At 41.6% G+C, this 16,665-nt stretch overlaps 1 protein-coding gene and 1 non-coding gene across 6 annotated transcripts in view; one reads left to right on the forward strand and one right to left on the reverse strand.

The window, feature by feature from the left end:
- LOC116064851 (partitioning defective 3 homolog) overlaps nucleotides 1-16,665 on the reverse strand; it is a 379,664-nt gene that overhangs the window by 318,313 nt on the left and 44,686 nt on the right. For all 5 annotated transcript variants that reach the window (XM_035998104.1, XM_035998105.1, XM_031320165.2 and 2 more), the window contains exon 2: nucleotides 11,551-11,652. In XM_035998104.1, the coding sequence (XP_035853997.1) occupies nucleotides 11,551-11,652 (102 nt within the window). The remainder of the gene's footprint in view (nucleotides 1-11,550; nucleotides 11,653-16,665) is intronic.
- trnaw-cca lies at nucleotides 8,850-8,921 on the forward strand. Its single transcript has one exon. It is a non-coding gene; the product is annotated as a tRNA-Trp (tRNA).

Raw genomic sequence — 16,665 nt, forward strand, 5'->3', positions numbered from 1 at the left:
GAAAGGTGTTCGCCCAGTACACATTGAAGATGGGACAAAATAATCTATATTTCTATTTTTTGTGGCTCTTGTGCAATTTCATATCAATACTCTGCCCTCAAAATGGCAATACGCTCTGTTGTGTTAGTGGGTTTTTTACATTTTGAACTATGGTCAGCCTTTTTCCATTTTTTGCTATTTGTCATTAAAATATTGAAACGTGTGCTTATATTGCCATGTTTGGTTTAAAAGGATCAGACTGTCGTACTTTGTGGCACTTTGGTACACAGTGTTTGATCACATTGTATAAAAGCACTTAATAATGCAGTGAATAAAGATTACAGGTTTTATTACTGCTTTTAATAAAAGAATTGGCCTTATATGAAGTACAGTATATTCCCTCTATGACTTACACAGTATCATGAGATAGTGTAGATCACTGTATGACATATATCACAGTTCATAGAACAACCTGATACTACTGTCATTAGTACAGGTTTGATACAGATTATTTTCAAGGTTCCATACCTGACCACCTGAGGCCTGTACTACGAAGCAAGATTTGGCGTTAACGAGCTAACTTCAGGTTCAACACAGGGTTTTCTGATTCACGAAGGTGGATCACTTGTGATCGGGTTCAATCGCCGTGGTAACTTATGCTGAACGCCTAACCTGGTCGGGAGCAGGTTATGTTGGAGATTAGAGATCAATCGGTGTAAAAGCACCGCCTACTGACCAATCAATACTCGATTGATAACGGCGTCACCGTTCTTAGAAGATCAGGCGGAGCTCGGTGCGCAGAGAGAGAGAGAGAGAGGGAGAGGGGGAGAGGGGGAGAAAGGGGTGCGCACATAAAAGTTAAAACATTTAGAGACCGACAACCCCGTTAGCATTCCCTGATGTGTATATTTATGAAATACATAGATTGTAACGGGAGGGAATTACATATCGGCTCGGCTTCTTGAGCCGTGTGTTGCCAATGCGCACATCGGTTTGAATTATGTTTTTATATATTTTATTACCACTGCCAGGGTTGCAACTGAAATAATAGGCTAAGGCAACGGCAGTTTATGGCAAGTGTAATTATGGTCAGATCTAGTGCCTGATCGATGGGGAAGTGATATTGATAAGCGTTGTGATTTATGCATTTACAGCGTCGGCTATTTTTTTGCCAGCTTTCCTCCTGTTTTAGGAAGCAGCGACTGTATTGCCTGCAAAAACCGTGTCTGTGTTATTCATATTTATGTAGAATTATAATTTCCTCTTCTTCGTCGTGTTGTGCAAACACCGCCTCTTATGTAAACGTGCGCGCCGCTGGATTAGGAAACCCTGGGTTGATTGAACTAGTTGATAACCACCGTCGTGATACAGCTTATGCAGGACTGTGGTTGTTAGGGTTAGTGAAGCCGGATAACTGAAAGAAATCCAGACACTTGAAATTGACACTGTGGAGTCTTTCTGCTTCCTGGGAACTACCATCTCCCAGGATCTCAAGTGGGAGCTGAACATCAGCTCCCTCGTGAAGAAAACACAACAGAGGATGTACTTCCTGCGGCAGCTGAAGAAATTCAACCTGCCAAAGACAATGATGGTGCACTTCTACACAGCCGTCATTGAGTCCATCCTCACATCGTCCATCACCATCTGGTACGCTGCTGCCACTGCCAAGGACAAGGGCAGGCTGCAGCGTGTCATTCGGTCAGCTGAGAAGGTGATTGGCTGCAATCTGCCACCGCTCCAGGACCTATACGCCACCAGGACTCTGAAGCGTGCTGGAAAGATTGTGGCTGACCCCTCCCACCCCGGACACAAGCTCTTTGAGACACTCCCCTCTGGCAGGAGGATGAGGTCCATCAGGACCAAAACCTCACGCCACATAAACAGTTTTTTCCCCTCCGCCACTAGCCTTCGAAACAAGGCCCGGAAACCACCCTGACTCTCTCCAAACTACACCTCTGGCTCCTCATGCCACTGTACCTACTCTGCTGTAGCGTTCCTTTTTACTACTGTTTAACTTATTTTACTATTTATTTAAATTTATTTTATCGTTATTAATACATACTGTGTGTATATGTTTATACTTATATTGTTTATATTCTTTTTATCCTTCTTATATTTGAATGTGTGACATGCTCCAACAACACCATGACAAATTCCTTGTATGTGCAACGTACTTGGCAATAAAGCCCTTTCTGATTCTGATTCTGATTCTGATAGCATTGCTTATTAGAAAACAATATGCGCATAATACAATACAGCACAGCTATACCTATTATATAGTGATTTTCTTGAAATACAATTACTGACTTAAACCACCCTAATGCACTCGAAAAGACTATTCAATTGCTAACAGTAAAGGCCTGTGGTTTAGCTTCTAATAGAAAAAAAGCACACAGGCATCTTCCAACTGTGAGGGATTATAACTGTAGAAGTGGGAAAGAGGGAGTTACTGAAAAAGAACAACAGTGCTCAACAAATCTTCCCCGAGTAAGTGAAGTTCAAAAACTAGGAACCCAATAAACAAGCAGCAACAGACAATAAATCCAAAGCCCCAGAGGAAAATGAAATGAAAAACTGCTCGCTTCCGCCCACGAGACTCTGAGCAGAGCATCGGAGGTTAGGATAAATTCTGCTTCCATACTGCAGAGCTGACTCTGGTCCTTACAGGCTAATTACAGCTGACTACAGGAAGCTGTACATATGTGTGGGCATGTGTGAAACTGTCACAGTGTCTGTGTGTGTGTGTGTGTGTGTGTGTGTGTGTGTGTGTGTGTGTGCAGGAGGTGTTGTGTGTTCTTGTGTGAACATGTAAGTGTGATGTCTCATTTTGTCAGAGTTTTCTTTTTTATTTTATTGTCTGTTTATTTTATGCTTGGTGACGACATTTACACTTTCTGGCCAGGTGTGTGTGTGTGTGTGTGTGTGTGTGTGTGTGTGTGTGTGTGTGTGTGTGTTTATGTTCATCAACTTCATCAGCAGTAACACCTTTCAAAGTTCAGGTATATAACCATATGTTTGCTCTATCGCAGTGTCAGTCTGAGGATATATGTCAGTCTAAAGGGATTTGTTTCTGAGCAGAAACAGGTGCTGGTGGCTGACAGTAAACTAGAGAAACAGTCAGTATTTCACCCCCACTTCTTCCATGCTTCTGCCAGAAGGGTAGTGGGTGCTTATTAGAGTGCAGATCGGGCTGCATTTTCTCTCCGAGCCCGGCCCGCATCCGACAGAGCAGTAACCGAACCCGACCCGAGCCTGACAGGCATTAAGATATTTATGCCCGAGCCCGACACAGTTAAAATCTCATTTTTTTCTCATACTAATGACACATGTACATTTGTTTGTGTGGAAAGTCCGCTTTTATTAAGCAACTGTAGGAAGGCATTCGGAAATGTCAACAGATGAGCGCATCAGCGCACACGGGGCAACAAGCGCACGTTAACACAGGCGCACACAAGAGGCCCAATCATATTATATAGCCTACATAATTAATCACAAAAAACAACCTTTGCATCAAGTGATACAGGCCCATGGGCTACCTACATAATAAGCTGTTTTAAATTGAAAATGTTCAACGCCTTATCACGCTGATGTGACCGAGCAGGACCCGAACCCGAACATCATTTCTAAATATCTGTCCAAACCCGGCCCGGCCCGTCGGGTCACGTCGGGCTCGGGTCGGGTATCCATCCTCTAGTGCTTATAGAGCGTTATCAAGTCAACTATAGCACATTTAGAAACATCATGTCCACTGGAGAATTAACAACCAGGCGGTGGCAGTTATAGTTCAAATTAATAATTTTGTTAAAACAGACAAAACATCAAATTAGTTGCAAAATAACCAATATTTTGTCAAATTAACCCTGTCCGTTGATAGCCATATTTACAAAATATGATGCAGCTACTCACAAACATTGTTGCCAAGAGCTTCCAGCTCTCAAATGCCACCGGAGCAAACATTTAATTACCTGAGAACAATCAATTCCATCTTAAAGGCGGAGCTCAAACTCGGGTACTCAAACTCAGTCAGGGTCCCTTTGATTAGATTACAAAACAAATCAAAATAATGCACAGTAGCTAGACCTCCACTGAGCTGTCGGTTTGACCACCAGAGGGCAGTATATGGGTAAGGCACATTTTTATAACACACTAGTGCAGTGCCTGTTCAAAACATGCCTGTTTGGCAGTGTTGCCAACTTAGCAACTTTGTCGCTAAATTTAGTGACTTTTCAGACCCCCTTAGCAACTTTTTTTCTTTCAAAAAAGTGACTAGCGACAAATCTGGCGACTTTCTTTAGAAAAATCATTGACTTTCTGTAGAAAAGACACCAGTATTGTCCAGCGAGCACGCGAGGTATTTCTCTCTGGTGGCCGCCAAAACAGTCACCTCTCTCTTCTGTTCTGTGACTGAGGAGCAGCCCCTCCCCTCTCTGCTCTAGAAGAAGGGGAGGGGGGGATAGGGGTGCAGGGCCAGGTACGAGAGACAGCGGGACACGACAGGAGAAAGACTACATTATTATTCAATTTATTACATTGTTGCAATGACCAGGAATGGCACTGCCACATTGTAACCAAAGAGTCTGTCAACTGATTATCAAACTGTGGTACATGCAAAATAAATTAAAGTTCAGTTTCTATCAAGTCTTGTCATTGGATCAGAGGACGTATGGATGGTTTGATGGTTTTACTCTCTCTGTCTTTCCTCCTCCCCCTACAGAAAACAGAACATTATCATACCGTACGGCAGAAATCAAATGGGGCTCCGGAGCCACTAAAATGTTCATAAACCACTGCACTAGACAATGGATCAGTTGGAAAGAGGCACAGTAAAGGTAGAATACATACGTAGTTCACAATGTGTGAGGTGAATGTGCAACACTGTCTGAGAGATGTCGGTGAGAGACAGCCAACCAGACACAATAGTCTTCAATCTATGCCAAAAGAGGCTACATTCACTCACAAACACATACATACACAAACACACACACACACACACACTCACACACACACACACACAGAGTAATTAGTCTTTGATTTCCCCCGGCAGTGTTCTGGTACCAGGGAATTCTGCTGGGACCCTGCTTTAGCCTTGGCTAATTTCACTCACGGCTTGATCTCGACCCAGCACAGGTGCCCACTTGGCACCCGACCGCTGTTGCCATGGCAATGCCAACTTCAGGGGCCAAGAAAATGCCAATTGTCCAAAGAGCTCATTCACAGGAGCCATGGATGTGGTACTCATAAACAGGCCGCATTAGCACAAATAGAGGAAATGGTCAGATATGGACAGTTCAGTTAGGTTTAAATAGGCTTCTCCCAACCCCCCCTTCCTTCACCTCCTATAGGTCTTTGGCATTTTAGTTTTTCTCTACAGTATGTGCCTCTCATTCTGAGGCTAGTATCCATTCCCAAAAACAAAAGATATATACTCACACTCTGTGCAAAGTACGGTATACAGACAATCCTGTAGACGGCTATAACTTGGGCTTGAGTGCCTCTCTGTGGTTCACGGGAGTCACTGCAATGTCTGTCAAGCTGCGGGTCCACGCCTACATGCACCTGCTGTAAAACACGCTACACTGAACCGCTCATTCAGGTACTTAGGCTGTAACAAGCCCCTGAGGATTATTTGTTATCCAGCTCCCTTTGGACAAAATATCTAGATGGCAACTTGCACACTAAGCAAGCTGACAAGTTGGATGAGGCTCAGTCAAGTGCAAAGGGTTAATGATGTTTGTCAGAGCTGCAACGATTGGTCGACTAATCGGTTTGTCTATTGAGAGAAAAATAATCGCCAAATATTTTGATAATCAATTAATCGTTAAAGCAAAAATTGCATAAAATTGTTATCAAATATAGAGATTTCTTGCTTTTCTCTGTTTTGCATCATATTAAACTGAATATCTTTAGTTTTGGACTGACACAACAAGACATTTGACGTTTGAAGTGAAGGGGGAAACAAAAAGAAAGCAGTTTATAAAAAGAAATGAATGGTCAGTCACAACTATAAGACATCAGACAGGGAAGGCAACTTACATTAAACGTTGTGCAGCTAGATGTTCATCTATGATCCTGTTAGCATGCAATGCCCCTCATTCTTCTACCCTACCTTGAACAAAAATAGCAAATCTGACTCCAGAAAAGATTTTGGATGTTGCGCTGCTTGTTCTCTTCTCTGAACTGGACACATGAACACAATGAAAATATAAATAAAAAATGACCTCCACTTGTTAACAGATTAGTCTGAAACTCACACTCTTATTCCACACATTCAAAGGACTTAATTACAGGAATCAAGCTCACTTTTGTGTCAGACAATGAGTTTGTCTCGCACAACAACAACAACAACAACAACAACAACAGTTTTGAAGTGTTATATACCATTTTAAATGCTAATGCAATAGCCCAATTTCCCTGCAATGACCATTAAAGTTTAATCTAATTTAATCTAATTGGCCATATCACACCCATTCATTCCTTTATAAACTCATTTCAGCAGACGCATATTGTGAATTTCTTACCTAAGGCCATCTCCTAACCAGGAGTCATTTTCATTGCCACATTGCCATCTGTTGTATGGATGAAGTGTCTGTATCACAGCCATTTCCAGCCATTTCATAGCTATCAGAGGAATTTTCAAAAGTCTAACCTAAGGCTCTTGAGCTAGATGAAAGTTTACACCTCCTTCCTAGACACTCTTGCATGACTGTATGAGGTCGTGTCATTTGGCTAGGGGCTCATTCAGGCCTGCTGATAGTCTCATTGGAAATGATCAGCAGTGTGTTTAAAGCTGTCCATATAAAAATAGACATGAGACCACAGTTTCTACACTCTGAACAACAGTCGTGTATGTCTCTTGGTATACAACTGCACCGACTATCATACTGTATGTTGAAGTTCAATTTTTTTCCCACACATAGGACGCACATTGGTAAGTGTGTTGTAGTTCTGATTAAACGTTAGGTTCTCAATCACATTCACTTCTCTTTTTAAACTGCTGTGTATCAGTTAACTTGAAACTGGAAAAAGTTGGAAAGGAGTTAGGACAAATTAGCCTGAGGAGAATAAGGTTTTTTTTTTCTTCCGATGCATACATGACATGCAAAATAAATTCTAAAGTGCTACATTTTTGGTCGAGTCCTTCTAATTTCAAACCAAATATATAATTTAAATGTTTAAATGTTCTCTCTGGTTACAAAATGCAGTCTAGCTGTGCTAATAAATAAATGTTGAGGTTCAAATACTTAATTGGGATCCAGGTCTGAGTCTTGTCTGCAATTCTGAGTGTATCATTTTTATAAAGCTAGACTAGCCAAAACCTTCACTCAAAGGCCCATTTTGTTGCTATTGGAGTTACATCCCATAGTCTATAACTTCAATGTACTTGGTGGTCCCATATCCCTGCTGTAAATACTAAGTATGTAGTTAGTGTTGTTATTGTTATCCCTAAGCCTAACAATGACATGCTATTTCACACAGTGTGCTATTATCTGCATCAACTGGCCTATGAATGAAAATAAAAAGCTATTCCTCTGCCAATCTACTACTTCCCACTTCAGTCCAATTGGTGGCAGTAGTGCACTAACAACCTAGTGTGGCAACTGCCAATGAACATCAATGAAGCCTTGAAAATCTATAGACAATAACTCAAACACACACTACACTCAATGCATCACTAGTAACAGAAAATGAATAATACTACAGGTAGTGTTAGGTCATCATGGACGGATGAGATAAAACTAAAAGCTCCTGTTTTTCTGCTCTCTCTGTCTAAATAAAGCTTTTCAGCCTGCTCAGAGAAACAGTTGTGTCTCCGTAACCTCTGTGATCCAAGCAAATATGTCACCAACAAACCACAATACTGTAATCTCATCAGAATTATCTTTATAAAGGTAGGAAATGTGGACATAGAGCTCAACTTCACACAAGAACCAAACTTGGAACAGCAAGTGGAACATTTATGTAACACAAAACCAAAAGTAAGACCAACCAACTGTACAGATACAGTCTCATATTCCTCATGCATGTGTAATGGAAGATAGATCATCAATCTGGAGATCTGTGGAGCAGAGACAGACAGGCTGCAGCATGCAACTCTATGACTGCATATGAAACACATCACGATAATCTGACTGCTGAACCTGAACCAGACGTCCCTCATACTGCACGCATGCACGCATGCACGCACACACACACACACGCAAGACTTGGGTGCTCCCAACGGTAGAGTCACAGAAACTTGCAAAGTGACAACAGTGCATTAACTCATGCTCTGTTTTCTCTCCAAGTCACAGCAGTGACACACAGCAGAATTGAAATAATTTCTTACAGTGGACATCAACAGTGGACCTCAGCAGTCAGTCAATATATAGTCAGGACGATCAGTCTTAATTGAATGTTTGAATATGGCAGTTTACCAGCATCTACCAACCTATAAACTCAGTTGTAATATATCATTTTTGCTGTTTTCTTTTTTTTGCTAGCGTTAATAATACATTTTAAACTAATTACCGACCAACCTAATCACGCTTCCCTTATACCAGACGAGTGAAGCATGATCTCAGTGGAAGTAACTTAAATAAGAAGTGTTTTTCATTGAGCTGCATAACTATACATTATGCTTATCTGCAGCTGCAAAGCTGACACTGATACTACATAACCGTGTTTGTGCATTGTAGTAGTGTGCCGATTTTGTGTTTCTCAGGGGGTCCGAGTCCTGTTGAATACCCCAGTCTGAACTGTACAAATATGACACCGTGCTTTTTATAAGTGAGCAGGCAGGAGGAAAAGCAGGAAGCTGCAAAGAGTTGGAATAGTTTCGCAATGTAAAACATGTGATGTCAATTTGGGTTGGAGCCAAAGGCCATATGTGGGACCTTGTGGCGCAACGGTAGCGCGTCTGACTCCAGATCAGAAGGTTGCGTGTTCAAATCACGTCAGGGTCAAAATTATTTAAGGACTGCACTCATCTGATGTGTTCCGTTAAACCTGTGCTCTCAACTCTTTGAAGAAATTACACAAAGACTTCACAGCTCATCCGTTACTCTTAACTTTCAGCTCTGCTGTCAAATTAACAGCAAGAAATGCGAACAACACTGAATTACTTGTAGATAGATAGCATACCTTAAAAACTTTCAGTACAACTGAATGATGCACTGCTAACTACTATACTTCATAGCTATCACTTCAGCTTGATATGGCTTCAATTATCCCTTCTTTTTTGTTATATGTAAACTTTAACACCACTGAGATTCCAAATTGTGGTTGTGGTGTTATCTCCAGGCTCAAGTTTGGCAACATAATTGAGGCCAATCATGACACAAAGTACAAAAACAACAACCTGCAACAACCTAAAACATGCAGCCAATTTCAGATGAAAATCAATTCAGATTAGGTTTTATTTAGATAAGAGAAAGATGACAGTGAAGTTTATTAATGAGATATCCAAAAGCAGTAGACCAACATCACTCACTACAGCATAGACTGGGAAGCCTGTGGAAATAGTACATTCATAATGATAAGCGCGGCATTGTGATCAATGCGTTAAAATGAACAGGTCTGGTAAACTGTGTTGAGTGTGTTCCTTCCTGTTAGTAGAGTGAACCAGGGACAGAGGCAGTAGCTGAGGAAATAACTGGACAGACTGGATTTACTACTAACAGCTATACATTCACACAAAGAAGCAAACACCCACACCAAGATAAAATCCTGTGTGTACACACACACACACACACACACATAGTCAGAGGGCTGTTCCACTGGCCTAAAGTTAGCTGTCTCAGACTCGGCCCACATCCGGCTGAGTTATGCTCTCTGGTCATTTACAGCAACTACCAATACGAGTTTTACTAAAGTATGTCAGTCTTGTGACTGTACTATCACTGTTTATGTTTTAGACTGTAAATCTGTAACATAACATTTAGAATATCACTGTAAAAATATACTGATGAGAGTGATATACAAATAATGTGCTTGTGACAGTAATTGGTCAGGCTAAATGTTTGACATGTTAATGAAAGTACATATTGTGTCATCAGTGGGGTGTAAAAAGCCCACACAACCACCAGGGGGAGCAGATATTCACAGCAAGGGGAACATATACTGTAGATGTGCCAAGTAGTCTTCATTTAGTTTACTATAACTTTCCAAAAATAGAATTCTTTCTTTTTTTCTTGTCTGTTCAGGACTACATGAGAGGAGAGATCGAGGAGAGGAGAGGAGAGGAGAGGAGAGGAGAGGAGAGAAGGGGAGAGGAGAGGAGAGGAGAGAAGGGGAGAGAAGGGGAGAGGAGAGGAGAGGAGAGGAGAGGAGAGGAGAGAAGGGGAGAGAAGGGGAGAGAAGGGGAGAGGAGAGGAGAGGAGAGGAGAGAAGGGGAGAGGAGAGAAGGGGAGAGAAGGGGAGAGGAGAGGAGAGGAGAGGAGAGGAGAGGAGAGGAGAGGAGAGGAGAGGAGAGGAGAGAAGGGGAGAGGAGAGGAGAGAAGGGGAGAGAAGGGGAGAGAAGGGGAGAGGAGAGGAGAGGAGAGAAGGGGAGAGGAGAGGAGAGGAGAGGAGAGGAGAGGAGAGGAGAGGGGAGGGGAGGAGAGGAGAGGAGAGAGGAGAGGAGAGGAGAGGAGAGGAGAGGAGAGGAGAGGAGAGGAGTTAATAAAGTTCCTTTATTGGACCATTTTCAGAGAAGAATCACAATCACAAAAATCAAAACCAAGTCAAGAAAAAGAAATCCTAAATAAAATAAATAAAAACCACAACAAATAACAAACAAATAAAAATGTGCTTTGTTAATCAAAAATTAAGAGAGGATAGGAAAGGAGAGGATAAAGGAGTGTTTCAGACAGCAGGTGCAAAACAGCTGCTCCCATCACTGATCCCATCTGATGCGTAACCATGGCACCTACCACACAGTCATTGTAAGGTGTGTAGATGCACACCTTACATCTCCCTCTCTCATGCATGTACAACAAATGCACACACACAATCGAAAAATCACACTCAAAGTGTGCTTGTGAGGGGTTATAGCTCACTAACTGGCCCAACATCAAAGCCAAACAGTTAGTGACTCAGGTGTAGTCAGCACTGTTCCCATGGGTAGGATGCAGTGGGATTGTGGGTAATCATTTACAGTTGATCTAATGGGTTGGATGATATCATGCTGCCTCTGACATAGTTTTTGCCCACACACACTTATACTGAAAGTACAGTACACACACCGTCACATACACATCAAAGTGGAGCCTTGAGTGCAACACAGAAGACAGAACTATCATTCAGCCCTGAAAGCAAAGGAGGACTGCCAGTGGGTAGAAATGATTAAAAAGCAGGTGGTGTGCAGTAGTTTTCTGTTCTGTAATGTTTTAGTCATGATTAGACAGTAAAAGCAGACAGGTGTAATCATCAGCACGTTATTGAATCTCTCTGTAGTACTGCCCGAGCTTTGTGCTCAAAGTTTCAGCACAGCAGACACAATCAAAAATATTTTTGCACAAGGAAAATGTGAATTAAAATGAGAAGAGGTGGCAAAACTGGAAATGTTTGGGGGTAATAAACAAATGAATAAAATATGCAAACACATTGACTCACCCTATCTTTGTCATCCACCACATCGCACAGCATGTCATCCAGGTCCAAAATACCTCCATCTCCATGTTCCAACCTGTGGACCTGGACCCAGTAGCTGGGGTCCTGGAAGAAACAAAAAAGAGAAACTATTAGCTCTGTAATGAGATCAGCTTTATTAGAACCATATAGACTTAGGATTTGAAGCCTTATGTAAGTAAAGCCATACAGCATGTTAGCATTGCCAGGCCAAAGGAATTAGCATCTTGTTTCTCCTAGGAATCAGCTGATCTAATCACCACGTGGCTCATATAATGATCCAGTCATCTGGCACACAGGGGCTCTAACACGGCTATGGATTGACATCATGATAGCAGTTATAAAATATTGTAATCCCCTGCTGGCTGGCCTGCAAAGTAAGCACTTGACTCATACCTTTCTCCCTGTGGCAGTAGACATGATTATTGTGACACAGGCACAACAGGAGGTGTCATATGCATCAGTTTTTATAGTTATATTTAAATGCAGAGGTAGGGCTGGGTATCGTTAAAACATATTTGATACCGATACCAACACCGTGACTTCGATACCCGGTTCCTAAACAATACCGTTTTCGATACCAATTTCATAAAACAAAAAGAGATGACAGCATTACACATTACGGCACAAATCTTTTTATTTATTCTTCAGCTCCTACTACGTGAGCCGTCTCTGTGCATAACGTAGAGTTTTTCCTGCGTGTCTCTGCGACATGTAACGTTAAATAGCCAATCACAAGCATTATTAAATCTTGGTAGACGAATGCTGCGTGCTTATTGGCTTACTGACGCCGATGAGATTTAAGGCTGTTTTATACTTCTGCGTAAAATCTACGCCGTTGCTACGTGCGTAGGTACGTGGAGACACAAACCTACGCCGGACCCTACGCCGTAGCTTGACGCGCACCTCTTGAAAAATGTAACTACACTGCACGTCGCTTGGCCGTGGCTTGGTAGCGCTGTATTTCCCCCGACTCATTTCATAGTTCTCCTTCCCCATAAACAACATGAAATCGAGGGGAGGGTTAACTTTTCCTGCTAGAGATTTCCCACCGTGGTCAGAAAGAACAGTTTGTTTCTCCCACTATGACTCTAGAGTCACAACTTGCTCTGAAGCTAATCGCCATCACTCACTCCCTTTCACACACACACACACACACATGCCGGCTCGAGGCACACACCAACGCACAGGTAAACAAAGAGTTTCGCGAAATGCACCGCGATGCAAAGAAACACGTTCAACCCTGACGCAGAACTCCGAAAGGGTCACGACGCCGTAGGAGCGAAGCCGTAGCTACGTCGTGGAGTTGACGCAGAAGCACAAAACAGCCTTTACTGCTTAGGGATTGAAACTGGGTGTTGAATTGAAAGGCATTTTTCGATACTCGATACTTTAGAGGCAATTCGGTCGGTGCCTAAAAAGTATTGAATTTGTTACCCAGCCCCTAATAAGAGGTGACAACACTCCTCCACCCTCCTGTGTTCAGGTCAAAAACTCTCATCGCCTTTTTTGCATCAAAAAGTTGAAAATAAATAAAAGCTTCTTATTCTCTCCATGTGTTATTTTCCTTCCTCCCTGTCAGTCAGACAGGAGGCTAAAGAGAAACCACTCGGTTCAGTGACTGTCCTTTCTTCTTCGCCACGTTAGTAAAATAATCTCCTTAATCTTTTGTCTGTATTTTGTTCTCACTCTATTTCCCTCCCTCTGTCTCTTTTCCTCCAAAACGGAGCTGTCTTCGGGTCTGTGGTTAAATGCCTTCATGCACGGCTTTGTTGTACTGAACTCCAATGCGGTCCACCAGGCATAATGGTCCAAATCATGAGGGGAATAACTGTGTGGTATTTTTCTTCCTTCTGAGGTTATTAGGAAGGAAACGATGGCACGTTTATCAGGGACGTTTCCAAAAGGCAAGACATCAGAAGCAACGACAGAATTATTTAGTTCCCATGTTAGTTAGAACAATGACGAATGAAAAGTTGCCAAAACTACACCACAATACCACCACTGTATATAACATACTGACAATCCAGCTAAGAATAAAGACACAGCAAAACAAATCACCATATCTGGAAGTCATTACAAACCAATAACGGACACTTGGCAATAAACAGGGGAAAAAATCTTCAACCGTTTACATTTTGACACGCCCCATGTCTGTTTGGCGTGGTCCTCATCCAGACTATTTCCTCAGATGGATTACGGGGAAGAAATTCTGAGAGAAGCTCAGCAACATAACTTAATCCCAGAAATTCACTCGGGATGGAAGAAATGAATTTGGCACTGGCTGCTTAGATTTGACTTGGTTAAAATGATGTAGGGAGCCTTATATACGGTGGCCCTGACAGGCCACAACACGCAACATTAAGAAAACGCACACAAATAGACCACAACATGCAACAAAAAGAAAATGCACGCAAATAAACCACAACACGCAACATAAAGACAACACATGCAAATAGCCCACAACACAACGGAAGTGTTTCCAGGGGACACTTTTAAGTGATGCACACGTGGCTGCCATTTCTCAAAGTCAAGGATCCTTCCTGGGTAGGACTAGTCCTTCCAAATCAGGTCCTTCGTAGGCTAGGCCAGGCTAGGTAGGTAACGTTACCGACACTGATAGGCTATAATGTAAGCAATAGTCATTTTCTCTTATTTATTGCATGTCAATAAATTAAAAACTCATGGGAGTTCATGTTTGTAGTTGTCATAACACTTACCGGTAAGGACAATTGCATTAATTAATCTTAATTACATTAAGCTTACATTAGCTTGTAGTTTACTGCATGCATGTAACATTAGCTTATTGTCCAGTAGCTTCTAGCTTTCAGACAAATGCAGTGCAAAATATGATCAGCAACTACAAGGTAAACACTACCAGCTAATGAGCTACCACAGGCAGTATGATATGCCGTATACTGCAAGTAAGAAAGGTTAAATAGTACTGTAAACACACAAGCTACAAGGCTACAACCAACATATGAAAAGTCACAATAACACCACCATTGGTAAACACCCACTAACACAGCAAAGGTAGGTGTACGTGTGTTAAATGGTCAACAGTTGTCAGTTAAGAACATGATGAAGAAACTACACCATTACATGAAGTACCTTCATGTTACAGTATGCTTAAATATACTTGTGATACAATTCTAATCTTACTAGGACAGGTTGAATAACTACTGGACTAACCTAAAGCTTTCTCTTTCTGTCTGCAGTCCGGAAGCAACACCATCATCGGCAGCTGTGTCTGATCGCCCTTCATGTTGAATATACTTGTGTACAGTATATAGTAATGTTTGAATAAATATTATAATAAAGATACATGTTTCGTTAATGTCTTTTTGTATACCTAACGAGTTATTAAAACAGGTAGCATCTAGATATAATTATTCAGTTAGAAGTTTCCTGTGTCCAGGTCATAACCATCTGCAGCCACATGTGCATCACTTAAAAGTGTCCCCTGGAAACACTTCCGTTGTGTTGTGGGCTATTTGCATGTGTTGTCTTTATGTTGCGTGTTGTGGTTTATTTGCGTGTGTTTTCTTTTTGTTGCGTGTTGTGGTTTATTTGCGTGCGTTTTGTTAATGTTCCGTGTTGTGGCCTCTCAGGGCCACCGTACTTATATCTAGTGCTGTGCCTCCAGCAAGCCAAGAATAATCAGTTCAAGGACTCTTCTTTACAAGAGTATTAGCAGGGAATTCATCACTAACTGAGATTGGGTTGGATTTTGTGTTTTGGGGGTCATCTCTGAATGCTTTGGTGTAATACCAAGGCCTTAATTCTCTAACACACACACACACACACACACACACACACACACACACACAGCTCAAAGTTTGTTTCCCTGGTGGATACTTGTAAGTATTAGTAAGACCTCCTAGGAAGATACAGCTGGTCATGTTAGCCATTCAGCTCAGAAAAAAAACCAAAGGTCAAATTCCCTGTTTGGCGTACTTCTGACTATCATTAATTCTTTCCCTCCAATCCTCAAGGCCCGTGCTGAGAATATGTAGAAAATGTCTTTTATTATTGTATTCATAATCAAAACATAATTTTTCTTCCTGAGTGAGGGATGATAATCTCATGTGTCCCTCATGCAACTCAGTTTTTTACAAGGATTCTCTTGAACTTGAATTATCTTAAAAGATATTATGTAATCCAATGAATTCATAGTAGAATTCTTTAAATATAAAGATTTATAAGCATGTAGTATATGCTTGATAACATCGAAAATCTGAGTTTGTCAGTAGTTTAGCATCAACGTAAAGTAAAATGAAATTTAATCACATCTATCACATTCGAACACATGGGCTTAATCAAACGTTGAATACATGTATTATGAAAGCCAGTGCAAATGGACGGAAGAGAAACATAGAGGGGGAATATACTCCCAACAAAGAGTGCGTTGTGACAGAGTAATTTATATTACTGAATGTGTACAGTAACAGCAGTAAGGGAGGACAGCTGTGGAGTTGATGAAGTGTTAGCACACTACGCAGCCAACCATCATCTCTGCTACTAAATCAACACGTTCTGCAAGATTGGCTCTTGCACAGTCATGTAGCTTTCTGTCTTCTATATATGGGACCAGTGTAAAGTCCTTCCAGAAAGAAATTGGAAATTAATCTTTGATTGTGGCAATAACAGTCATTTTTACCATGGAAACGTTATGTGCATCAGGGAACAAAACCCTCATCAGGTACACACAACACGTCCATACTGTTGTTGTGCTCAAGTACAACCTAGGGTCACTTGAGAGAAAGGGCTTTCCCTTCCCAGACCAAATTAACACCCAATCACTATTCAAGTCCTGAGAGTAACTTGGTATGTAACTAGCTTTCAAAACCAGCTGGCCGGCACTGCATTATTAGACAATCTGAGGCATGTACGTGTGGGGTTGGACGAAAAGCTGAGTGAAATGTCAGGACAGCAAATATAAGTCCACTTTACTGCAAACAGAGAAATATTACTGAAAACCTGCGGAAGTATACTGAACAGTCTCAGGTCAGGTACAAAGTGTCAACCTTACAACTCCTGAACGTCAACTGAAGCGCTTCACAGTGCTAAAAGCATCATGAAATTAAGATTGCAATGCCA

Source organism: Sander lucioperca, chromosome 23, assembly GCF_008315115.2.
Source record: "Sander lucioperca isolate FBNREF2018 chromosome 23, SLUC_FBN_1.2, whole genome shotgun sequence".
NCBI lineage: Eukaryota > Metazoa > Chordata > Actinopteri > Perciformes > Percidae > Sander > Sander lucioperca.